The 26,793-nt window shown below is 44.5% G+C and overlaps 1 protein-coding gene across 1 annotated transcript in view; it reads left to right on the top strand.

Annotated features, from left to right (window-relative positions):
* Positions 1–26,793, top strand: part of tbc1d17 (TBC1 domain family, member 17) — an 86,023-nt gene that overhangs the window by 44,076 nt on the left and 15,154 nt on the right. The window contains exons 8-15 of the mRNA XM_073033880.1: positions 3,576–3,707; positions 9,350–9,453; positions 11,070–11,164; positions 11,940–12,056; positions 14,099–14,199; positions 18,297–18,396; positions 21,565–21,662; positions 25,359–25,475. Of these exons, the coding sequence (XP_072889981.1) occupies positions 3,576–3,707; positions 9,350–9,453; positions 11,070–11,164; positions 11,940–12,056; positions 14,099–14,199; positions 18,297–18,396; positions 21,565–21,662; positions 25,359–25,475 (864 nt within the window). The remainder of the gene's footprint in view (positions 1–3,575; positions 3,708–9,349; positions 9,454–11,069; positions 11,165–11,939; positions 12,057–14,098; positions 14,200–18,296; positions 18,397–21,564; positions 21,663–25,358; positions 25,476–26,793) is intronic.

The following is a 26,793-nucleotide window of genomic DNA, read 5'->3' as shown; positions in this document are numbered from 1 at the left end:
GCCTCATCTCTTGCGTGTACAACATATTTATTTAATAATTCATTGAGACACAGCAAGGAATAGGCCCTTCTGACCCTTTGAGCTGCACTACTCAGCATTTCCCGATTTAACCCTAGCCTAATCACGGGACAATTTGCCTTGACCAGTTAACCTACCAACCGGTACATTTTGGACTGTGGGTACAATCTCCTTTACAGGCAGCAACAGTATGTTGGAAACTTCATGGGATTTGTCAGGATGCTGCTCGGATTAAAGAGTATGTCTTACGAGAATAGGTTGAGCAATCTAGGGCTGAACTTTGGAGTGAAGGAGGATGAGAGGTGTATAAGATGATAACAGGCATTTATGGAATGGACAGTTGGAGACTTTTTCTCAGGGTGGAAATGGCTAATACAAGGGGGCATAATTTCAGAGTAATTGGAGAATATGGGTGGGGGGGGGATGTCAGAGGTAGGTTTTTTGAAACAGAGTGGAATACACTGCCGGGGGTTGTCATAGAGGCAGATGCATTAGTGCAGGAGTTCCCAATCTGAGGTCCACGTAAGGCTCCACGAATGGGGAAAAACAGAGGGCTTCAGTGGAAGGGAAGTGTTAGATTGATCTTTGAGTAGGTTAAAAGATCGGCATAACATCATGGGCTGAAGTGCCAGAACTGCTGTGCTGTTCTGTGTTCCCTATTAGCAGGTATCAGTGGAAATTATAGTTCAATAAATTTTAAAATGTGTGTAGTGCTGCATGTTACTGGTCTGCAAGAGATATGGACTGCACTGTGAGTGTGTTGCTGTTCGAAAGCTGCGTTAACAGCAGTGACGATACAGGATGAGAAATGCATCTTTGATCACCAGTGTTAAATTGATGGATTGACATCAACTGCAGTCTGCACATTTAGTTCATCTGAAGTCATTGGAACCAGATGTGTAGCAGGCAAATACTCGTATACTTGTTTAACATGCATAATTAAAGTCTAGTTTCTCTTCTCCGATCTCGTATTGATGAAGATCCCAGGCTCCATAATCCTTTCACTCCAGCAACATGCTGATTTTTTTCAATGATTCAAAGTAAATTTATTATCAAAGGATGTATAAATTATACAACCTTGAGATTTGTCTGCTTACAGGCAGCCACAAAACAAGAAATCTGAAAGAACCCAATTTTAAAAAAAAATAAAGACCAACCCCCCCCAATGCGCAGAGAAAGAGGGAAAAAAAACACAAATCATGCAAACAATAAAAGCAAGCAACAGCACTCAGAACCAAATTGAGTCCAAATTCCCAGAGCACCCGGAGTAGGCCCAAAGCCTCAGTGTCAGTTCATCATATTAGTGGAGCAAATTGCAGCGAAGCTCTCGGACACGAGGTGCAGCAGCCGGGGCAGTCTCACAACCTCAACACAAAATCATCCTGATCCCCCCCCCTCCTGCCTTTCCGGTCTCTCTGGGCCAGAGTTTAAATTGACCAAATAGCTGATCATGCCTCACATTAGGGACCGGGGCCCCGCCACAGCAATACACTTAGGCAATTTTATCGCCTCAAGTTCTTGCTGCCCAGTATGCCATCTTCCTCCTGCCTCTTGATGCAGAAAATCAGAATATATATATATATATATATTTATTTTTTTCTCTCTCCCTGGATTTGATCCTGACCTCCAGTGCTGTCCGTGTGGAGGCTACACACTTACAAACAGAGCCAAAGTGTTGCCACAGGGGATGGTAGAAACTGCAGTGTTTTAAAGACAGGTTGATGCTGTAGCTGAGAAAGTTTCGGCCCAAATGCAGGTAGATGGGACCAGCTGAGGAAGGTGCCTATGTCAGTAAGAATGAGTTGTGCTGGTTTCTGTGCTGTATTACTCTGAAGCTGTCTGACTGCATGACCAAAGATGTGGGGGTAGGCAGGAGAATTGTTCACTGTGAGTTGCCTTTGGTGTGCAGCTAAGGGATAAAAGCTGTTTGGCAAGTGGGGAATGTGGTTTTCTGTGATTGAAAGGCTTATCATGTGAGGAGCATTTCATGGCTGTGGGCCTCTACTGACGGGAATTCAGAGGAATGAAGGGTGATGTCATTGAAACATATCGAATGTTGAAAGGCCTCAGTAGAGTGGATGTGGAGAGGATGTTTCCTATGGCGGGAAATTCTCACCACAGCCTCAAAATAGAGGGGTGTGAATAGATGAAGAGCAATTTCTTCAGTCAGAGGAATTCATCACCACGGGTAGCTGCGGAGGCCAAGTCACTGGGTACACTTAAGGCAGAGGTTGATAGGTTTTTGATTAGTCAGGGCATAAAGGGATATGGGGAGAAGGCAGGAGATTGGGTCTGAGAGGGACAATGGATCAGCCATGATGGAGTAGAATCGATGGGCCAAGTGGCCTTAATCTGCTCCTATATCTTATGGATGTTGATGCGAATGTAGGCAGAATGGGCTACAGGGAAAGTTAGTGACAGAATAGCTAGAGAGGCTGAATGGTCAACATCTTGGAGAAACACAGAAGTAATCTGATTGGATGCACTGTTTCCTCAAAACTGCGCGGTAACTGAAATGCTCCCGCGCACGTAGCCTTTGTTGCTGCCCAGCTGGAAGTTTCTTTTATCTCAAGCAATCCCAACATTTTATTTTAATACTGTGGAGCAATACTATTAAGCCAGGGGTCCTGGGATGTTTTATTTAACATTTTATTAAAGTGTCGCACAGTTTTCAGGCCGTATTTTTAAAACACATTAGTGCTCAGAGCAATGGTTGATCCACACAGCTGCAAAAACAAAGTAAAGGGAATGTTGCAACACGCACAAAATGCTGGAGAAACTCGGCAGGCGGGGCAGCATCGATGGAAAGGAGTAAACAGGTGATGTTTTAGGGCGAGACCCTTCATCAGGACAGCCGGCTGGTGGCGTAGTGGCATCAGCGCCGGACTGCGGAGCGAAGGCTTTGGAGCACGCTTTCCATCCGCGCTGGGCTGAGCGTCAAGCTAGCAACTCGGCCTCGTAAAAACAAGCCTGCTAAAAAAAAAAATGGCATCTCGACGGTGTCCCGATGACTCCACTCAGAGTTAAGGGCTTTCTTCTTCTCCTTCATCAGGACTGGAAATGAAGGGGTGGTAAGAGTAAGAAGGTAGGGGGAGGGGAGGAAGAAGTACAAGGTGGTAGGTGTCAGGAGAAATGTAGATTGGGTGGGGGAGGGGGGGGTGACTGACATGGAACTTACATATCAGTATTGACCTAAAAGGCCTAATGGGTATTTCTCTGCTGTGTATTGAGTAATATGAAGCACAAGCGGAAATCTTGCATGATCTGGGTGGCATAGCGGTTAGTGGGATGTTGTTACAGTGCCAGCAATCTGGGTTCAAATCCAGCCACCGTCTATAAAGAGTTTTGAATGTTCTCCCTGTGACTGCATGGGTTTCCTCCAGGTGCTCCGATTTCCTCCCACATTCTAAAGGCGTACAGGTTAGCTGGTTAATTGGTCACATGGGTGTAACCGGGCACTGCAGGCCCCTGTTACTGCACTATCTCTAGATAAAAATCAATTAAAGCAAAGGTTCCACACATTCGCACCTCAGACTTTTCCTTTGTATCCTTACCAGCAAGCTGATCTTGGCCAGAGACCCACGGTGCAGCGGCAGGAGACTCTAACGGCTGCAGAGTGGGCGAAACATCTGGACCCAGAAGGAAGAGTTCGCGACGTGGAGGAACTGAAGAAGAAGATTTTTAAAGGAGTAGGTAGATTCTTTCTTTCATTCATCATCAGATTCTGTATTTACAGCTAAAACATTTCATGCCATTATTGCAAAGTATCATTTACCTTTCTTAACTACAGGTTGATAACACAAATAAAGCAGGAATTTGCACTCAGTGGCCACTTTATTAGACACCTCCTGTCCACTGAGTGTATGTTTGTGGTCTTCTGCTGCTGTAGCCCATCCACTTCAAGGTTTGACATGTTGTGCATTCAGAGATGCTCTTCTGCACACCACTGTTGTGACACGTGGTTACTTGAATTACTGTCACCTTCCTATCAGCTTGAATCAGTCTTCCTGTTCTCTGACCTCTCTCATTATCAAGGCATTTTCACCTTGTATTACTGGATGTTATTTGTCTCTCCCACCATTCTCTGTAAACTCTAGAGACTGTTGTGTGTGAAAATCTGAGGAGATCAGCAGTTTCTGAGATACTCAAACCACCCCATCTGGCACCAACAATCATTCCACGGTTAAAGTCACTTTTCTATCCCAATTCTGGTGTTTGGTCTAAACAACAACTGAACCTCTTGACCATGTCTGCATGCCATTATATATTGAGTTACTGCCACATGACTGGCTGATTAGCAAGCAGGTATACCTAATAGAGGGGCCACTGAGTATAGAGTAATTTTGTTTGTAACTTGTATTAAGAATAGAGCATGCTAAAAGCAAGTGCAAGTGGTTCTGTGATTCAGTAACCAAAATATATTTAAATGTTCTGCGAACTGAGGGATTTGTGATTGGAGGTAAAAAATGTCACTGAGGTAAAAGAACTAATTGAATTACAGAGTAGGCAGAAGGAATTAAATCACCTGTGCTGCCTCTGTCTAGTGTGTTCACTGAATTGTTCTCTCAAGAGATGAATGCAAGCTCTATCGTCTTGAGGCAAAGAAGTTTAAGAGGATGTCATTGAAACATAAACTCTTAGAAGTCATAGGGTCATAGTCACCTTGTAGAATGCTACAGCATAGAAGCAAAGCCCTTGGCCCATCCAGTCCATACTGAACTATTATTCTGCCTCATCCCCTCGACCCACAACTGAACCAGAGCCCTCCATAACCCTCCCATCCACATACTTATCTAAACTTCTTTTAAATGTTGAAATCGACCCCATATCCACCACATCCCATGCCGGCCTGTTTCAAACTCTCCCCATCCTCTAGTGAAGATGTTCCTCCTCAGGTTCTCTTTTAGATATTTTATCTTTCACCCTTAGTCATTAGTTCTAGTCTCACCCAACCTCAGTGGAAAAAGCCTGCTTGCATTTCATCATTATGTGCTGTTCTGTGTGATGTGGGAGATCATGGTCTTTGATTGTCTGCCTGGTGTCAGTGGTCGCATAACCAGGACTTGTGATATGCACCAGCTGCTCATACGACCATCCACCACCTGCTCCCATGGCTTCACGTGACCCTGATCAGAGGGATAAGCAGGTGCTACACCCTCCCAAGAGTTGATCTGCAGGCTAATGGAGGGAAGGAGCGCCTTAACACCTCCTTTGGTAGAAACGTATCTCCATCCTGCCACCAAAATGCTTGCACTTACCCTAACTATCCCCCTCATAATTTTGTATACTTCTATCAAATCTCCCCTCAGTCTTCTATGTTCTAGGGAATAACGTCCTAACCTATTCAGCCTTTCCCTATACCTCAGGTCATCAAGTCCCAGAAACATCCTTGTAAATTTTCTCTATACTCTTTCAGCCTTATTTACGTCTTTTCTGAAGGTTGGTGACCAAAACTGAACACAATTCTCCAAATTAGGCCTCACCAACGAGTTATACAACTTCAACATAACATCCCATCTCCTGTACTCAATACTTTGATTTATGAAGGCCAATCTGCCAAAAGCTTTCTTTATGACCCTGTCTGCCTGTGACGCCACTTTCAAAGAATTGTTGCTGTGTATTCGCAGATCCCTCTGTTCTACCACACTCCTCAGTACTCTACCGCTCACTGTGTAAGACCTACCCTGGCAGGTCCTCCCAAAGTGCAACAGCTCACACTTACCTGTATTAAGTTCCATCTGCCGTTTTTCCGGCCAGTCCAGATGCCACTGCTAACTTCAATGGTCTTCCTCACTGACCACTATGCTTCCAATCTTGGTGTCATCCATATATTTGCTGATCCAGTTATCCACATTATCACCCAGATAGATTCTGATTAGTCAGGGTGTCAAAGGTTGTGGGGAGAAGGCAGGAAAATGGGGTTGAGAGGGATAATAAATCAGACATGGTGGAATGGCGGAGCAGAATTGTTGGGCCAAATGGCCTAATTCTGCTCCTTTGTCCTGTGGTGTTATTTCCAGTTAAGGCTCTGAGGAGCTCTGTATCAGTCGTTCATCAGACTTTTGGGTTCTCACATCACCACCGACCTGCAGCATCATATGCTCGTATGTCTTGTGGATAAAGAGCTATGGGGATTTCTGAGTGGTCAGTAGAGGATTATCCGAGTTTTGCAGTACTTCCTCTTCGAACTCTGGCACGTTGGCCATGTTTAAAGCAGTCCAGTTGTTTAATGATGACCAATGCTGATGCCGGATATCAGAGAATTTCAATTCCTCACCATCTGTGCTTCAATTTAAACATGTGCCTCCAGATCAATAATTTCAGGGCTCTGAAGTTATTGATCTGGAGGTACGTGGATGGAAAGCCATTAAGGTTTCCCGGTGACACTAAGAAGACATCTCAAAGGGGACTGAGTTCATCCGGCAGTGTTTCTCAGCTGTTGCTAAGAAGAGGGAACATATTCTACACCTGATCACTGGATGATATATTTTTAATGGAATAAGTTCTGACAATGTAGAATGTACTGCCTGGAAAGCTAATACAAATAAAAGTCAACAGTAAAACCACCTGTGTAGAATTAGGCCATTCGGCCCATCAAGTCTACTCTGCCATTCCATCATGGTTGAATTATTATCCCTCTCAACCCTATCCTCCTGCCTTCTTTCCATAACCTTCGATTCCTACACTGATCAGGATCCTATCAACCTCCGCTTTAAATATAACCGATGACCTCCTCTACATCCATCTGTGGCAATGAATTCCACAGATTCATCACCCTCAGGCTAAAGAAACTCCTCCTCTAAAGGGCCATCCCTCTATTCTGAGGCTGAGCTCTCTGGTCCTCGACTCACTCACTACAGGAAACATCCTCTCCACATCCACTCCATCTAGACCTTTTAATATACAATAGATTTCAGTGAGATCACACCTCACTCTTCTAAACTCCAGCGGCTACCAGCCCACAGCCAACCAACGCTCCTCATACATTAAACCTTCTGTTCCCGGAATAATTCTCCTGAATCTCCTCTGGGGCCCTGTCCAATGCCAGTTCATCTTTTCTTTAAGAGGAGTTAAAGAAATTCCTCTTCATCTCTTGTTCTAAAGAGCTGTCCCTCTATTCTGAGTCCCTCTATTCCTAAACTCTTCCTCTATAGAAAACATCTTCTTTACATCCACCCTATTGAGGCCTTTCAATATTCGATGGGTTTCATGAGAGTAGGAAGCTTGAGTAGTGAGGTAGAGAGCAAGGACAGGAGTCTATAATCTTATTCAAGGGAGCTTTACTCCAGTCTCTGCATGGTATTATGCCAGAGAGAGAGGCCCAAAACTGCTCACAGTAAAGAGAGAAAGTTGTAAAGACCAACACCCTACACCAGTGGATGCCTTGCCTCCAATTGTTCTGCCGACCAGATTACGTCACAATCTATCACCTACTTGGCACTCTGCTATGCAGAGTTTGGCTGCTGCACTGCAATATGGCTGCTCTTCAGAGTATCTTGCTATACTGCGGGCTTGAAAGTTGTAGAAGTGAAAGATCTTTCTTGATTAACATTTGGACATCTTGTTTTCTCACATTAATTTTGGACCCTCGTCATCTAATGAGATAGCAAGTGTTTGTGTGCCTGGGGCCCATGTTCTCTGTTTACAATACTGTTAAATCATGGGGGAGGGGGTTGTGCACTCCACAACTCTGAAGGGAACTCTTTTCGGCAGAACAAGTCTTTTGTCCCGTAGCTTTCAGCTTTGGCCCCAATTCCTTGCCCTCTCTCTCCCATAGCCTAGCATTGCTTTATGTTTTTACAGTTTATTTTACTTAGAGATACAGCGCAGTAACAGGCTGTTTTCCAGCCCAGCAATCCATGCCACCCAGCACCCCCTGATTTAACCCTAGGCTGAACATAGGATCAAAGTCCAATTAATCTACAAACTGGTACATCTTAGGGATGTGGGAGGAAACCAGAGCACCCGGAGGAAACCCACATGTGCACAGGAAAAGTGTACAAACTTTCTTAGAGGGTGCTGGAATTGAACTCCAACGACCCCTAGATGTAATAATGTCACGCTAGCCACTGTGTTACTGTGGTGTAGCAGTTTTATGGACTTTGGTATGTTAACCTATCAGATTTTCTTTCCAGATTGTCATAGTTTGTTATGTTTGGGGGGGGAAAAAAATCCTAGCTTTTTTCAGATTTCTTTTCTACTTCAAAGTTCATTTATTATCAATGCATGTATACATTATTCACTCTTGAGATTCATCTCCTTACAGGCAGCCACAAACTATATAAGAACCCATTCAAAAAAAACAAAGACCGTCAAACACCCAATGTGCAGAGAGAAAAATAAACAAATATGCAAACAATGAACGCAAACAAATTATGTTCTGAACTGAAAACAACGAAGGCAGTCCTGTCCACAGACCCTTGGTTCAGTGCAGAGCGGAGCAACGAGCTGAACCGGTCCATCCCTCACCTCTGGTCCCAAAACCCTGACCTTTTCAGTCTGGCCCAGTGCCTAAATCATCATTGAAACCTTGGGTTCAGTTGCTTCGATACACTCAGGGCCTGAACCTCAGCGGTGGGCCAGCTGGCTCACCGAATTGCCTCCAAGTCCAAAGAGAAGTTACAGACTATTACTTGCAATGATTACAACACACACAAAATGCTGGTGGAACACAGCAGGTCAGGCAGCATCTATAAGGAGAAGCACTGTCGACATTTCGGGCCGAGACGTTTCAGGACGAAGAGTCTCGGCCCGAAACATTGACAGTGCTTCTCCTTATAGATGCTGCCTGACCTGCTGTGTTCCACCAGCATTTTGTGTGTGTTGTTTAAATTTCCAGCATCTGCAGATTTCCTCATGTTTACTTGCAATTATTGGTTACCAGAAAAAGAGTGTTTAACAAATTATTTAGAGGTTAAAAAAGAGATAAATCTTATTTCTTCTCCCACCAGTATCCCCTTGTTACTGTGTGATTTGGCCATCACCATAGCAACCCACCAAAGATTCTTTCATACCTCCTCCCAAATCCATTGTCCTCACCACCAAGATATCTGTGTATTGCCATCATCTTTAAAATTCCTTAAGAAGTGCATACTATTCTGACTTTGACACAGATCACTGATCCTTCATCTTCTGTGGGATAAAATCTTAGAATCTTTATTACAACAGTATTGAGGAGTATTTAAGTGGGCAGGACATAGGTGATCAGGAATTGACAGTCAATTGCCTCATTGCCAGCAAAGATGGGCTGTCTAGTTACCAGTCATCTTGATTCCTTTCATCAAAGCCCCTTGAAATCTATCCAATTTATTCCCTATTCCTTTTACCTCAGGGACTGTGCCACAGCATCCGTCGGGAAGTGTGGAAATTCCTGCTGGGATACTACCCCTGGGACAGTACAGCCGAGGAACGCAAAGTTATGGTAAAGCAAAAAACGTAAGCGGCAACTCTACTTGTGACCCTACATTGGAAAAAGTGAAGAGAGGAGGCAATGGGGTTGTTTGCATGCGGAAGCATGAGTGGTCGGGCGAGAGGTTTTCTCAGGGGAGGGCAGCTAACTGGAGGGCTGATGAAATTCAGAAGTAATGCATTCAGACGCGGACATGTTTCTCAATCTGATTTGTGATAACAGGCTGAAACTTTACACTCTCTGTTATCTGACCGTGTACACCTTAAATGCAGTAAGCCCCAGCAAGTTCCAAGCTGCTGTAAAGCACCAGGAGCCACTGAGTTCATTGCAAAGTGGCTCCGATATGGCTTAACAAAAAACTTCCATTAATACATTGTTTTAAAGATTTGCTTCATTTCTACATGGAAGAGTGCAATGAAATGTATAAAATCAGATTCGGATATGCTGAGGAAAGCCAGTGAGCGTCAGTACATTTCTAGAGCCAGCGTAGCATGTCTACAGTTTACTAACCCTAACCCGGATGTGGGGCAGGGAAACTCAAGAGAAACCATGGGGAGAATATTCAAATTCCTGGCAGATAGTGACTGGAATCGGTGATCACTGGCGCTATCAAGTGATTGCGCTAACCACTATGCTACCTGCCGCCTGGTGGACTCAGGCATCTTATAGGACTTCACACTAGCTCTCTGTAACAGAAATGCCATCAGATCAAAGAGATGCCATGAGAGGGTTGGGAGCATAAGATATAGGAGCAGAATTCGGCCATTTGGCTCATTGAGTCTGCTCTGCAATTTCATCATGGCTGATCCATTTTTGCTGCTAGCCCCAATCTCCTGCCTTCTCCCTGTATCCCTTCATGCCCTGACTAATCAAGAATCTATCAACCTCTGCCTTAAATGTACATAAAGACTTGGCCTCCAAAGTCACCTATGGCAAAGAATTCCACAGATACACCACTCTCTGGCTAAAGAAGTTCCTCCTCTGTTCTAAAGGAACTCCCTTCTCTCCTGAGGCTGTGTCCTCTGGCCCAAGACTCTCTTTCCATAAGAGACATCCTCTCCACATCCACTCTATCAAGACCTTCCACCATTCAATAGGTTTCAATTAGGTCACCCTTCATTCTTCTGAATTCTAGACCAATCCCGCCAGAAAGCACTCTTCACGTGGCAAGCCGTTCAATCCTGGAATCGGTTTTGTGAACCTCCTTTGAATCCTCCCCAGCATCAGTGGATCCTTATCCTAAGATCAGGGGCCCAAAACTGTTCGCAACACCCCAACTGAGCCCTCACCAGTGCTTTCTGAAGCCTCAACATTACGTATACTGAGGGTTATCGAGGAGTACTGAGTTCTTGGTTACTGGTGAAAGACAGGGAATGAAGAACAGAGAGCAGGAGGAATCTTGCTGTGTAACTGATAATACAGAGAGCTTTTTAAACCAGACAGTAATGAGCTGAGAGCCGTATGGGATGGTGGTGGTGTAACTCTATCTGGCCATGGTTCGAGTCCCTGCACAGAGCTGTCTTTATTCATCCTTGTAACTCACTCATGGCCGTCCAATCCCGCTAAAAAAGTAAGTTGTGTCCTTAGAACTTGTGTCCCACTCCGTGCACCAGGCAAGCTAAAGTTCCGGTGATTTCTGTAGAGATGAATATTTCCGGATGAAACTGCAGTGGAAATCAGTGACAGAGGATCAGGAACGTCGGAACTCCCTGCTACGGGCATACAAGAGTCTGATTGGTGAGTTTGTCAGAGAGACGGGCAAACTTTAAAATCCTTCTACGGTAGTCAGAGATCAGAGACACTGCATATGCAGACCCCTTTATAGTGTCAATGATCCCTCCATCCATCCAACAATCTCTTTGACCATCCCCCCCACCACCCACATCAGGTAGGAGGTGCTGTAACATTAGGACAAGGACTTTTTGGTTGGGAAACAGCTTCTTCTCCCCAGGCTGTGAGACTGCTGAACTCCCTGCCACCCAGCAAGTCTGCTCCGCCATTCCGTCGTGGCTGATTCATTATTCCCTTTCTCCTGCCTTCTCCGCATAACCTTTGATGTCCTGATTGATGAACCTATCAACCTCCGCTAAAAATATACCCAATGGCTTGGCCTCCCTGTGGCAATGAATTTCACAGATTTACCACCCTCTGGCTGAAGAAATTCCTCCTCATCTCTGTTTTAAGGGGATATCCTTGTATTCTGAGGCTATGCACTCTGGTCCCAGACACTCCCGTTATAGGAAACATCCTCTCCACGTCCACGTTCTCTCAGCCTTTCTATATCTGATAGATTTTAATGAGATGCCCCTCTCATTCTTCTAAATTTCAACGAGTACAGCCCTGATATGGTGAGGTCTGAATTGCACCATTGCTTAGGAATCATTTTTGCTAAAATGTTGGTTCAAATGGCTGCCCGTCCTATTTTGGGAACTGCATTAACTTGTTGGCACTTAGTATTAGCGTTAGGGACTGTGTTTTGAAATTAAGTTTTTTTTTCTCTCTCTCACTGCAGAGCGGGATGTTAGCAGGACTGATCGCAGCAACAAGTTCTACGAGGGGAATGACAACCCAGGCCTGGTGCTATTGAATGATGTGCTGATGACTTACTGCATGTACAACTTCGATCTGGGTACCCTGTCTCTCCATGCTCGTATGCAGGCACGCCCTCTCACCCAGAAAGACAAACAGGCACACACACACACACACACACACACACACACACACACACACACACACACACACTCACAGAGACAAACAGGCACACATGCACAGACACCCCCACACCCACACTCACCCAGAGAGAGAGACTCACTCTCTCACACACACTCACACCTTAGTGAGATGATGGAGTTTAAGGAGAAGATTTCTAACTTTGAGTCCATGTGTAGCCAGTACTGAAGTGTGGCAGTATTTGGATATCTCAGGATTGGAGTCCGGGAGGGTTTGGGGTGGAGGGCTGATGAGGTGAGTTTGTGGGTTCCGGTTGAGAATTTTTAGTGTGAAGCTTTTAACGAACTGGGAATCTGTGTTAGTTAGCAAACACTGTGAAGGAAGTTGGTTGCAAGGGCAACATAGATCTGGGCTTACACTTATGGCCCATGAAATGGAGCTCAAGGTGGATTAAACTGATAACAAAATACTTTAACTGCAAGATTAGTTTAAAAACACATTTTGTTATATTTATCAGCCATCCCATCGGGGTATTTCCAGTATAGAACTCAAAACCTGCAGCTATTGTACATTTCAACCACATTCTTCCCTCTCCCTCCTGATCTGAGTTGGTCCTCAATGCCCTGTCCTTTTCACAGTGTTGTATTTACAAAGTTAAAGAGCATAAAGAATTTTGGGTTATCACCCCAACCTGTTCGTACTGGATCCAAGAAAGGAATGCCTCTGTATCTGGTGACAATGCGCGCTTAGGTGCTGTACACTAGTGTCTTGTATTGTATTTTAGAATTGAGCAACATAGGAAGAGGCTATTCAACCCATCACACCTGTGCTAGCTCTTTGAAGGATCATTACAGTTAATCCCAGTCTCCCTTTGCAGCCCCCCCCCAAAAATGATCCCTTTGAAGAATTTTTCAAATTCTCATTGAAAGCTGTTCTTTCTTCTGTTTCCACTGCCCTTTTAGACAGTAAATACAAAATCATAAAATGACCCGCAAGGCAGCAGAGGTTTGAGATCAGAGTTTTCCTTCTAGATGAGCTGCCAACCACGGCTGACGAGCCCCATCTGCCCGAAGAGACTGGTTTTAATGTGCCAGTAACCCACCTTTGCCCCTTCCCCGCCAGTAGATACAATTCCACTGGGCTTAGTAGCTAAGCCATATGTGAAAGCCAGGAGTTGGACTTGGTTGCCAGAGGCTATTTGAGACGCATGCCATTCGGAGCATTTAATAGGAGCTTATCCCATTACTACCCCTGGCTATGACCAAAATCATAAAAACCCTCTGTTCAAAAGCTATACTAATTCTCGTTTCTTTTGCAAATGGTCTTGCACTTGTGACCCATTTGCTGCCCAAAAGGAAGAGTTTTCTCCTTATTGGCTCTCAAATCCTTCTAGTAATTCCTCCATATCTCAAAGGCATGAGGGTTGGTAGGTTAGTTGATCACTGTAAATGGTCCCGAGTGTGTAGGTGAGTGGCAGAATCTGGGGAGAGAGAAAAAAAAAGTGTGTGTAAATTTATTTAGAGATACAGCGCAGAATAGGCCTTTCCGGCCCTTTGAGCCATGCTGCCCAGCAGCCCCCTTTACCCTGGCCTAATCATGGGGCAATTTACAACGATCACTTAGCCTACTAACCAGTACGTCTTTGGATTGTGGGAGGAAACCAGAGCACCTGGAGAAAACCCACGCAATCTACATACAGATTCCTTACAGATGACATCGGAATTAAACTCCAAACTCCGATGCCCTGAACTGTAATAGCGTTGCGCTAACTGTAGTGCCCAAACGGGTACCTAATGACTTATTTGTCGTCATGGGCCAAGTGCACCGAAGAGCCTGTTCCCATGCTGAGTGGTTCTATAACATTTTAAGTTCTACTTTAACCTTCCCAGCTCAAAGGGAAACTCCCCCAGCCTTTCATTCCCTGGTAACATTCTGATAGACCTCTCTGCACCTTCCCTCTAAGCTGATGTCTGAAACGGTTTCTGTGGCTCTGTTTTCCAGGTTACGTACAGGGAATGAGTGACCTCCTCTCTCCCATACTCTACGTGACTCAGAATGAAGTCGATTCCTTCTGGTGTTTCACGGGCTTCATGGAGAAAGTGGTGAGTTCCCTCGGTGCCAGAGATACCCGTTCTGCTTTGACAAGAGTGGGGAAGGTGCAGTGCCTCTTAGCTCGGTATCCTTTCCTCTATCAGCCTCAGGAACCTCTAAGGAGCAGGTAGAGGAATGTCTGTTGTAGTTTAGTTAAGTTCAATCCTTGCTGCATTTACAAGCCTGATTGCACGAACATGCCTCTCCTTCTGTCATTTAATATCATTTGGCAGAATAACTTAAGGGTGCATTACTGCCACTGACCGGACTGTGCTTTGCTAATATCATCTTCCAAACATCCAAGTAAAATTTATTGTCAGAGTTCATATGTGTCGCCACATACAACCCAGTGGTTCGTTTTCCTGCATTCCTAGCAAATCTATAGAACTGTAACTGTAAACAGGATCGAGGAACAACAAACTATGCAGATATAAGTAAATAGCAATAAATATCGAGCATGAGGTAGCAAGATAAAGAGTCCTTAAAGTGAGCCCGTCGGTTATGGAAACACCAGTAGTAGAATGAGCGTAGTTACCCCCTTTTTGTTCAAGAGCCTGATGGCTGAGGGGTGGTAACTGTTCTTGAACCTGGTGGTGCAAGTCCTGAGGCTCCTGTATCTTCTGCCAGCGGGAAAAGAGAAAGGCCTGGGTGGTGAGGATCTTTGTTGGATGCTGCTTTCCTACGACAGCATTTCGTGTAGATGTGCTCAATGGTTGGGAGGGTTTAACCCATGATGTTCTGGGCCAAATCGACTACTTTTTGTAGGATTTTCCACTCAAAGGCATTGGTGCTTCGATACCAGGCTGTGATGCACAACATAAAACTGAATCCAGTGTCATTAAATGCTCCAGGAACTTATCACACTTTAAAGTAGCAGTGAACCAAGAGGATGTCGTGTAATTCCTGAGCCAGCCTGAGAACAGCAGCAACAACTGAAGTGCCCTCTCCTCTCCAGCCTATAAAAGTCCCAGATAATTGCAGTTACTTCCGGGATCATGGTGCACACCCAAGTGTTACTCTCTAAACCTAGCATCTGGACTCCAAAGCCTTTTTGTTATTAAGAAAATGGGGGGGGGGGGCGCGATATTTGCAGGACAACAATATTGCAAGCATCGATAGATTAAAGGCGAAATGACCATCACTGAAATAGGGAAGGCTGAGTCACTGGTTAGGTCATTTGCTGCAATTCATAAGACAATCCAAGTGAAGAGGTTAAACAATGTAGGGATAAAGCTCCAAGTGAATACCCTGATGTTTTGGAAGCCAGCTGTCGCCAAAAGCCCACATCATTCACTCCTTCTCTGCTGCTCACTTTAAACAGCCTGTCATTCCCTCCCTGGTGCCCATCAACGTTCCCTCTAATTTGTAATGACCAGTGTGCAAAATCTTGTGTGCAGTCTTTGCCCAGTGACAGCAACATGTGCACACTGAATAATTTTTTTAAAATAAAAACAGTATAAATAAGCCAATTCTAAAATCTACAGACAAATCACCACAAACCCCACGTTGTCAACACCATCCACATCAGAAACCAAAAAAAGGAAATGTGATTGTGTACGATCGTGAAATAAACTTAACCCTGCCAACGAGGTAGAGGGCAACAACCTTTTGTACGCAGTTTAAATTCCTTTGAATGCTTGAAACCGCAGTGAGTAAAACTGTTCTGAAACACCAACTATCCTGCATTTTGTACACAAACACACCCAGCTGACACTATTTCAAAACTGTTCATTCAAAGCACGGTGTAGCATCTAACAGCCACATGAGTGCACACAACTGTTGCGAGTTAAAATCTGCCCTAATTGATCAACATAATGTTCTAAATAGACTAGAGGACTAGAGGAATCCCAGCAATTTTCTTGTGTTCTTTAAGAATTGTCCCAATTAACCGATGGCCCAATGAACTGGAATCCACTGCGTATGATATGCTGCTCTGGTTGGTTTGTGAGACTTTAGGTAACTGATAGGTATCATATGATTTTCTAAAGTCAGTAAACGTTATGGAATATTTTAACCAATCTTAAATTCTGAAGGAACTTTTTCTACATATTTATTAATTTGTTATTTTTTGCACAATTTATTTTCGTGATTCAGAATCAGGTTTAATATCACCGCATAGAACCATAGAACATTACAGCACAGAAACAGGCCCTTTTGCCCTTCTTGGCTGTGCCGAACCATTTTTCTGCCTAGTCCCACTGACCTGCACCTGGACCATATCCCTCCAAACCCCTCTCATCCATGTACCTGTCCGAGTTTTTCTTAAATGTCAAAAGTGAGCCCGCGTTTACCATTCCACACTCCCACCACTCTCTGTGTGAAGAAGCCCCCCCCCCCCATGTTCCCTTTAAACTTTGCCCCCTTCACAATTAACCCATGACCTCCGGTTTTTTTCTCCCCTAACCTCAGTGGAAAAGGTCTGCTTGCATTCACTCTATCTATACCCATCATAATTTTGTACACCTCAATCTCCCCTTATTCTTCTACGCTCCAGGGAATAAAGTCCTAACCTATTCAACCTTTCTCGGTAACTCAGTTTCTCAAGTCCCAGCAACATCCTTGTAAACCTTCTCTGCACTCTTTCAACCTTATTAATATCCTTCCTGTAATTCGGTGACCAAAACTGCACACAATGCTCCAAATATGGCCTCACCAATGCCTTATACAACCTCACCATAACATTCCAACTCTTATACTCAATACTTTGATTTATAAAGGCCAATGTACCAAAAACTTTCTTTATGACGCTATCTACCCATGACACCACTTTTAGGGAATTATGTATCTGTATTCCCAGATCACTCTGTTCTATTGCCCTCCTCAGTGTCCATATGTCGTAAAATTTGTTAACTTAGAAGCAGCAATACAATGCAGTACATGATAAATATTATAGAAGAATGACAGTAAATGTATATTTGTATATTAAATAGTTAAATAAAAAATAGTCATGCAAAAACAGAAATTTTAAAAAAGGTAATGAGATAGTGTCCATGGGTTCAACGTCCATTCAGAAATCCGATGGCAGAGGGAAAGAAGCTGTTCCTGAATCGCTGACTGTATGCCTTCAGGTTTCTGTACCTCCTTCCCAATGGTAACAATGAAAAGAGGGCATGTCCTGTGTGAGGAGGGTCCTTAATAATGGACGTTGCGTTTCTGAAACGCATCTCCTTTGAGATGTCTTGGATGTTACAGAGGCTGGTACCCAAGATGTAGCTTCTTTCGATCCTGTGCTACTGCATAGTCTTACTCTTACTGCCTCATCTTACTCCTTCTGAAGTCCTCAATCAGCTCTTTGGTGAAACTTCTCCCCCACCCCCCATATCAGACAGTGATTCAGCCAGTCAGAATGCTTTTCTTAGTACATTTGTAGAAACTTGCGACTTTTTTAGGTGACAAACCAGATTTGCTCAAACTTCTAATAAAATATAGCCACCGTCTTGCCTTCATGTTAGCTGCATCAATACATTGGGAGCAGGATAAATCCTCGGAGATACTGACAGGAAGCTGAAATTCCTCACTCTCTCCACCTCTGATCCCTCTATGAGGACTGGTGTGTGTTCCTTCGTCTTACTCTTTCTGAAGTCCACAATCAGCTCTTCGGTGTTAAGTGCAAGGTTCAAGTGCAGTAGTAATCATATATCTTTGTACTGTGTTGCTGCTGCAAGTTTCACATCATGAAAGTCAGTTATAAAGAGATGCCTCAGAAAGGCAGTATACATCAGTAAGGACTCCCATCAACCATTACATGCCCTCTTCTCATTGCTACCATCAGGGAGGAGGTACAGGAGCCTGAGGGGAGACAGTCAATGTTTTAGGAACAGCTTCTTCCCCCTCTGCCATCAGACTTCTGAATGGACATTGAAACTATGTCCACAACCTCACTATGTTTTGCTTTATTTATTTAATTTCTTTTTTATATATGCTCGCTGTAGTTTATAGTTTTTATTATTATGTATTGCATTGTACTGCTGCCACAACACAACAGATTTCACGGTGTGTGCCAGTGATATTAAGCCTGATTCTGACCGTTGAAGGTGCGAAACTACTCCTAAGGGAAAGGTTGTGCGAGTCCTGCTCACGAAAGCCTGTCTCTTGCCCTTGTTCACAGCACCGGAATTTTGAGGAAAGCCAGGAGAGCATGAAGGAACAGCTGGAAAAGTTAGCCCTGCTGCTGAGGGTGCTGGATTCTGCGCTCTGTGACTTCCTAGGTCAGTGATGCATTCCAGCACGTCTTTGAAAAAGTATTCATCCCCCAACCTTTTGTCCACAGGTACTTTCAGTTTTTCAGTTCAACTGAAAATGTTTATTTGTGAATCACACTCCTTTTTTTCCACAGTAGAGCCCAGAAAACAGGGAAAATTGTAAAGCATGAAAAACTAAAAATTCAAACTATTCACCTTCCCCCATTGTAAGTCTGACCATTTACCTTGACTCCACGTTGGTTGTCATTTGCTGCCCATGCTTTTGATGTTACTTTAGCACATAGAATATTGAACAGTAGAGCACAGTATAGAGTCATAGAAAACTACAACACTGAAGCAGGCCCTTTGGCCCCTCTAGTCCATGCTGAACCATTTAAACTCCCATCGACCTGCAACTGGGACCATAGCCCCCCCCCCCCCCCCCATACTCCTACCATCCATGTACCTATCCAAACTTAAACGTTGAAATGAAGATTGCATGCACCACTTGTGCTGGCAGCTCCCATGACCCCCTGAGTGAAGAAGTTTCTCCTCACATCCCCGTTAAACCTTTCACACTTAGCCCATGACCTCTGGTTGTAGTTCCACTCAACCTCAGTGGAAAAAGCCTGCTTGCATTTACCCTATCCACACCCCTCATGGTACAGCTTTCACAAGGTGCTGGAGATGCATAATAACGAAGACGTCATCTACTTGCCTAACAGCCTTCAAAGAGGAAACTGTTAAATAATCTATTGAGAAACGTTATTTAATTTTTACTGTTTACGAACGCGTGTGTGCGTGTGTGCACCAGTGGCCCTTGTCTGTGATAGACCTGCTCCCATGGTTTTCCACTGGATGCTACTGATCACAAAACTGAGTGAATCGATAGTTTGATTGACTGTGGAAAATTGCCCCTCGTCTGTAGACGAGTGTTAGAATGTGGGATGAATTCATGGGATTGTTGGGAGAGTGAAAATATCTGATAAATGTAGGATTTGGTACAAATGGGTGGTTATTGATCAGCATGGACTTGGTAGGTCAAAAGTCATGTTTCCATGCTGTGTGACTCTGAGATTTCTCTTTACCACCACCACCTCCCTCCTCTATAAACCACTACCACCACTTCTACACACCCCCCACCACAGACACACACACATTTTAATTTCCTGGTTTGCACACGGCAGAGAGATGCAGCTGCAGAAGGACGTGTGTTGAAGCACGCACACTCACACACAGTTTTAATCTCTTACACACACGTCAGAGGGATGCACGTGCAGAAGGACGTGTGTGTAGAGATGCATGCAATTGCACCACACACACACACATTTTTAATCTCGTCTTACAGAATGGTATAAACAGGACAGGTTGTTCTTTTTGCTGGTGCTGTCAATTGAAAGCTATCAATTAGGTTGACTCTATGCAGTTCAGTGGGGGGCGGTGGTGTCTGAACGTTGTAACGTTGGCACTTGCTGCTCTTTTCCATGTTCTCTGTCTCTAAGAAAGACAGCTCAAGCTGTGTTCTAGAGGCAGTTTCTGTGCATCTGGACAAGGTTTGAGACAGACTGGATGGTTACTGAGAGTCGCTGCACATGGTGAGCGTTGATATGAATGAGAGATTGCACGGTTGCTTAGAACTTCTGGATCTAATGCGGCAATGGAACCCCATCACAATTTCTGTTTAACTTTAAAGATACCTCGTTACTCCAAGTTCTAGTCCACAGAAATAACAGTAGAAGCTGCCAGCAAGGCTAGTTTTCCAGATGTCTTCTTCCCGGGGCCCGAATCTCACAGTAGAGGATAGACTATCGATGACCACCCGTCTCCATCGTCCTCTGTTCTGACTTGTCTGTCTGTGGACTGAGTGAAACTAAATATTCTACTGTAGATTGTGAGACCGCTTGGCTCAATCTGCCACAAAAATCGGGATTTCACCGAGACCACCCACTTCAATTCTACTTCCTATTCCCATTCCCACATGTTAGTCCGTGGCCACTACTGCCAGGATGAGGCCACACTCACGTTGGAGGGGCAACACCTCATATTCCGTCTGGGCAGCCTCCAACCTGATGGCGTGAGCGTCGATTTCTTGAACTTCTGGTAATTGCCCCCCTTTCCTTCACCATTCCCCATTCCCATTTCCCTCTCTCACCAAAACACCTCCCTCCGCTGCTCCTTCCCCTTCCTCCGTCCTCTCCTATCAGGTTCCCCCTTCTCCAGCACTTTACCTCTTTTGCCAGTCATCTCCAGCCCTTTAGTTCAGCCCCTCCCCCTCTCCTGATTTCACCCATCACCCCGTACTTCTTCCTCTGTTCCCCCCACCTTTTTGCTCTGACATCACCTCATTCTTTCCAGTCTAAACTGTCTATCCCCCTCCATCGATGCTGCCTGGCCTGCTGAGCTCCTCCAAGCATTTTGTGTGTTCCAATGTTGATACCTTGATATCAGTGAATACTATCTACTTAGATTAATACATTGTTTTCATCTGGCGATAATATGTCATTCATCGAACAAAGAAGTTCTCAGGCCTCTTGTCGCATTTACTGCAATCAGCATATTAATGACGGTGGAATTTTTTTGTTGATCTTAAAGTATGAGGTGATCAGTTGCAAACAGCTGTTCTGCCAATCCTGTGCTTATTATTTTAGGGGCTTTTTACCCTTTATTTATCCACAGTTTGGTTATAGTACCTTTTGTAGGGGTTTAGTTTTTAAGGGGTTGAACGGGGGTGTTTTAATTGCCTTTTAGTTGGGGAAAGGGATTCCTTGTGCCTTGTGTGGATGGCTAGGGTGTGCCCACACTGCCCTCTAATGGCAAACTGTTCCTACTACACTTACTTATGCAGCTTCAAAGAGATAGCTTTATTTGTCACAAGAATGTTGAAACATCGCAACGTTGTGTGAAATATGCCATTTTGCATCAACGACCAACACGGTTTGTGCTGAGGGCAGTGTCCACCGCCAACGTAGCCTGCCCGCAAGTCACAAACCCTAACCCGTACGTCTTGTGGGAGGGAACTCGAGCACCTGGAGGAAATCCGTGGAGTCACAGGGAGAACGTGCAAACTTCGTCCAGGCAGCGCTGGGAATAGAACCCCCAGTCAGTGATTGCATGCGCTGTAAACCGATTATGCTACCCGCTACGCCACTGTGATGCCCTCTATGCAGCCATTCCAATTACTCTTTCTTTCCCCAGATTCCAGAGAATCGGGAAACCTCTGCTTCTGTTTCCGCTGGCTGCTTATCTGGTTTAAAAGGGAGTTTTCCTTTCCGGATATACTGCGCCTTTGGGAGGTATGGACTTCGATTCAGTGTCAATATGCTGCCTTGATAATGTTCGTGCCTATGTTATCCAGGTACCCAATTTATGCAGTTCCAATTTTTATTCTTTGCAACACTTTCCTTAAGTAAAGTAAATATTGAATGGAATGACTCAAACAATTAAAAATTAGTTTTATTCTAGGCTACCTCGTGACAGGATGAGAACAGTTACAGTGCAACAGGAGGCCATTCTGTCTGTCGAGCCCATACTAGCTGCATATACAAACATACTTTGCCTTGTCACTCTTTTGCCATTGCGCTGATTATATGCACTTCATTGTGTTCCCCAGCGTATTCTCATAATGGGTGCTAAACCGAGCTGATGTGCACAGGTTGGCTTTACGGTACCTTTCCTGCCTCATATGTAAAGTGTTCCATTTCATCAGTAATGGAGATGTGTAAATGTGTATATATTGTCTGTATACTGTATCTAAGGTAGATGCTTCTGTTTATTTTGGAATACGATTGTAACTACTTTGTGGGATGCATCGTGTTCTGATTCATGTGTAGTCTTAAGTTAACTGTGTGTGTAATTAAAGATGGTACGTCTTGGCGCCTAATAAACGGGGCTCATCACTCTCAGTGGGAGAGAGTGAGATCGGGGATGCCAGGAGTTCACACCGTACAAAGTATGGAGCTGTTACTGTGTTTTCTGGTAGATATCTTTTTGTAAATATTCGCAGTTTTCACTATTTTCATTAATTTTTGTAAGGTTTGATTTTTGACACACCACATAAACACCCCTCGCACTTAAGTGCTGAGCGACTCCAGCCATTTTTCCTTTGGTGGTATTCCACATATCTAACAGCGTCCAAGACAAACAAGCCTGCTGATTGGCATCTCTTCAACCGTTTAAATATTCATTCCCTTCCCCGCTGCTGCACAGTGGCTGCCCTGTTATGTCAGCCACAGAACACGACGCTGTTCTCATTCCATCTACTCTTGACAGCATCTCCAAGCTTACCATCTCTACCAACGAGAAAGACAAAGGCGGCTCTCTCAGGAGAACATCACAACCTGCTGCTTCACTCCTAGTAACCAGCACCCTGAATTCCTGGTCCTCCCTGAATGTAAACAGCCCCGCACTAACCTTTGGCGCCACAGTATCTTAGCGGTTAGCACAACGCGGGGTGTCGGAGTTCGGCGTTCAATTCCAACGCTATCTGTACGGAGTCTGTACATCCTCCCTGTAGAATGTGTGGATTTTTTCCTCCAACAGTCCAAAGACGTATCAGCTAGTAGGTAATGGGTTGTGTAAATTGTCCCGTGATTAGGCTAGGGTTAAATCGGGGATGGCTGGGAGGCACAGCTTGAAGGGCTGGAAGGGCCTATTCCACACTGTATCACAATAAATTAATCAATTCTGGAATTCCCTATCTCTTAGCACCATAGTTCATGAGAAGGCATGCAGCAGTTACTGAGTTTTAGTACGTTTCTGTTCTCAACACGGAAACAGGCCATCTCGTTTGTGCTGATCAAGATGCCTTCCAGCCCTAGTCCCACTGGCCTGAATTGGGCCCACATGCCTCAAATCTGTGGTTGCATCTACCAAGGTACAGTGAAAATACTGTCCCTCGTCCTGCTTAAACAGATCAAATCATTGCACAGTGCACTGGACTAGAATAAGGTAAAACAATAATCCTGCACTGTAAGCTGCCCAAACAAAAAGCGGAGCGCAGGGAAGTGATAAAGTGCAGGATCGTTAACAGGTGGATTGTGAGACCAAGGGTCCATCTTATCATACAAGAGGTCTGTTCAATAGCCTGATGACAGTGGGGAAGAAGCTGTCCTTGAGCCTGGTGGTACATGAGCTCAGGCTTTTGTATCTTCTACCCAATGGGAGAGAGGAGTAGAGAGAATGACTGGGGCGAGTGCGGTCTGGGATTATGTTGACTGCTTTAATCAATCAGTGGGAAGTATAGACAGGGTCCATAGAGGGAAGGCTGAGCTGTGGCCACAATGCTCTGCAGTTTCGTGGCGGTCATGTGTAGATCAGTTGTCACACCAAGCTGCTATGCATTCAGATAGAATGTTTTCTATGGTGCATTGATAAAAATCACAGGGGCATGCTGAACTTCTTTAGCCTCCAGAGGAATTAGAGATGTTGGTGAGCCATGACATCAGTGTGGTTGGACCAGAACGGGCTATTGGTGATGCCAACGCTTGAAGTTTTCAACCCTCTCAAACTCAACACCTTTCCTATCTATGTACCTGTCAAAATGTCTTCTCAACGTTGTGATTATAACCACTTCTAATACTTTGGTGTCCTGCCGGAGGGTTTCAGCCCGAAATATCAACTGTGCTTTTTTCCCGTCGATGCTGCCTGGCCTGCTGAGTTACTCCAGCATTTTGTGTGTGCTGCTCGGATTTCCAGCATCTGCGGATTCTCTAAGTGATTTGACTAAAACTTCCTCTGGCAGCTCATTCCCTACAACCGCAACCCTCCGTGTGGGAAACTTCTACCCCTCGCGCCCCTTTAAAATCTTCCTCCTCTCACCTTAACTAACCAGGAGAAGAAAACTCTCACCGTGCACTGTATCTGTACCCCTCATGAGTTTATAAGGACTGGGCTGGATTCAGTGGACGTGGCCCAGTCCATCACGGGTAAAGTCCACCCCACCATCGAGTACATGTACACGGAGCGCTGTTGCAGGAAAGAAGCGGCCACTATCTGTGCCATGCTGTCTGCTCCTTGCTGCCATCAGGAAGAAGGTACAGGAGCCACAGGGCCCACACCACCAAGCTCAGAAACAGTCACTACCCCTCAACCATCAGGCTCTTAAACCAGAGGGAATAACTTCACTCCACTTGCCCCATCACTAAACTGTTCCCACAACCTATGGACTCACTTTCAAGGACTCTTCATCTCATTTTCTCGATATTTATTGCTTGCTTATTTATTATTATTTTGTTTTTTTTATTTCTCATTTTGGATTTGCACAGTGTTGCACATTGGTTGTTTGAGCATCCTGTTAGGCGCAGTCTTTCGATGATTCTGTTGTGTTTCTTCGATTTACTGTGAATGCCCACAAGGAAATGAATCTCAGGGTTGCATATCATGATGTACATGTACTTTTATAACGAACTTTAAAAGTTTTATACCTCTTTAAGTTCACCGCTCTGCATCCTCAGCTCTAGATGATTCTCCAGCAGCTTCTCAGACACAATCAGGGCCAAGATCCTGAAAGTTACCTTTCTAAAATTATAGGGGGGGAAAGGTGTTGGGTGCGCCAATTTAAGGAGTCGCCTGGGTGCCGTGACAGCATAGCGGTTTACACAACGCTGTTACAGCTCATGTCATCGGAGGTCAGAGTTCAATTCTGACGTCATCTGTACGTCCTCCCCATGGAATGCGTGGGATTTCTCTGGGGCTCTGGTTTCCACCCACAGTCCAAAGACGTACCAGTTAGTAGGTTAATTGGTCAGTGTAAATTGGCCTGTCGTTAAGCTAGGATTAAATCTGGGTTGCTCCGTGCTGTATCTCAATAGATGAATAAGACTAAAGGGTGTGGACTACATCAGAAAATGATGCTACATAGTGTGGTTAATCTCGTTACAAACCAGAGCATCATCTAGGCTCCGGGTTTCAGTTCCGCGTTTAGTCGTATTGAGTTTGTTCTGCAGTTCCCCTGTGGTGCTGAGCTCTTTTCTTCTTCCCCCTCCTGCCAGGTACAATGGACAGGCCACCCGTGCCCAAATTTCCACCTGCTGGTGTGCTGTGCTATCCTGGACTCTGAGCGAGATGCACTGATGAACCCCAACTACGGCTTCAACGAGATACTCAAGGTGAACACTCAAGAGTTTGTAATACGTTAATTTTCTGTGTTTTTCCCCCCTTTAATCTGATAAGCAGCACACACTACCTTCATGTCACAGAGTCATAGAAAAGTAAATGCCAAACTGACTACTCCCATCGACCTGCTCCAGAACCACAGCCCCCCATATCCCTACCTATCCAAATTTCTCTTAAACGTTGAAATCGAGCTCGCATGCACCACTTGTACTGGCAGCTCGTTCTCATGGCCCTCTGAGTAAAGACATTTCCTGTCATGCTCCCCTTAAACTTACCACCTTTCACCTTAACCCATGACCTGTAGTTGTAGTCCCACCCAACCTCAGTGGAAGTACTCTATCTATACCCCTCCTAATTCCGTATCCCTCTATCAAACCTCCTCTCTACTCTCAAATCTTCTACGATAAAATCCTAAACTATTCAATCTTTCCCTGTGACTCAGGTCCTCCAGACCTGGCAACATCCTTGTAGATTTTCTCTGTACTCTTTAAACCTTATTTACATCCCTCCTGACCAAAACTGCACACAATACTCCATATTAGGCCTCACCAATGTCTATACAATTTCAACATAACATCCCATCTCCTGTACCCAGTACTTTGTTCTATGAAGGGCAACGTGTCAAAAGCTTTCTTTACAACCTTATCAGCTCTTTGCCTCGTTTCACTTTCAAACAAGTGCCAGGAATATGGAACTTAAACTGACTAAACACTCAGTGGCCACTTTATTAGGTACACCTGCTTATTAATGTAAATATCCAATCAACCCATTACGTGGCAGCAACTCAATGCACAAAAGCATACAGACACGGTCAAGAGGTTCAGTTGTTAGTCAGACCAAACATCAGAATGGAGAAGAGATAATGATCCAAGTGATTTTGACCATGGAAGAATTGTTGGTGTCAGATGGGGTGGTTTGAGTATCTCAGAAATTGCTCATCTCCTGGTATTTTCACACACAATTGTATACAGTCGGCCCTCCTTATCTGCGGATTCCATATGCGCGGATTCAACCAATCGCGGATCGGGAAAACCCGGAAGTTCTCTCTCCAGCACTCGTTGCTTGAGCATGTACAGACTATTTTTCCTTGTCATTATTCCCTAAACAATACAGTATAGCAACTATTTACATAGCATTTGCATTGTATTGGGTATTATAAGTAATCTAGAAATGATTTAAAAGTACAGGCAGTCCCCGGGTTATGAATGAGTTCCATTCCTGAGTCTATTTTTAAGTCGGAACAGGTACATCCAGTATTATTTAGCGTCAGTTAGTCAAACGTTTTTCTTAGTATATAGTACATATTTTACC

This window comes from Hemitrygon akajei, chromosome 31, assembly GCF_048418815.1.
Source record: "Hemitrygon akajei chromosome 31, sHemAka1.3, whole genome shotgun sequence".
Lineage (NCBI taxonomy): Eukaryota > Metazoa > Chordata > Chondrichthyes > Myliobatiformes > Dasyatidae > Hemitrygon > Hemitrygon akajei.
The sequence above is the reverse complement of the archived record's forward strand: the minus strand, read 5'-3'. Positions and strand labels throughout refer to the sequence as shown.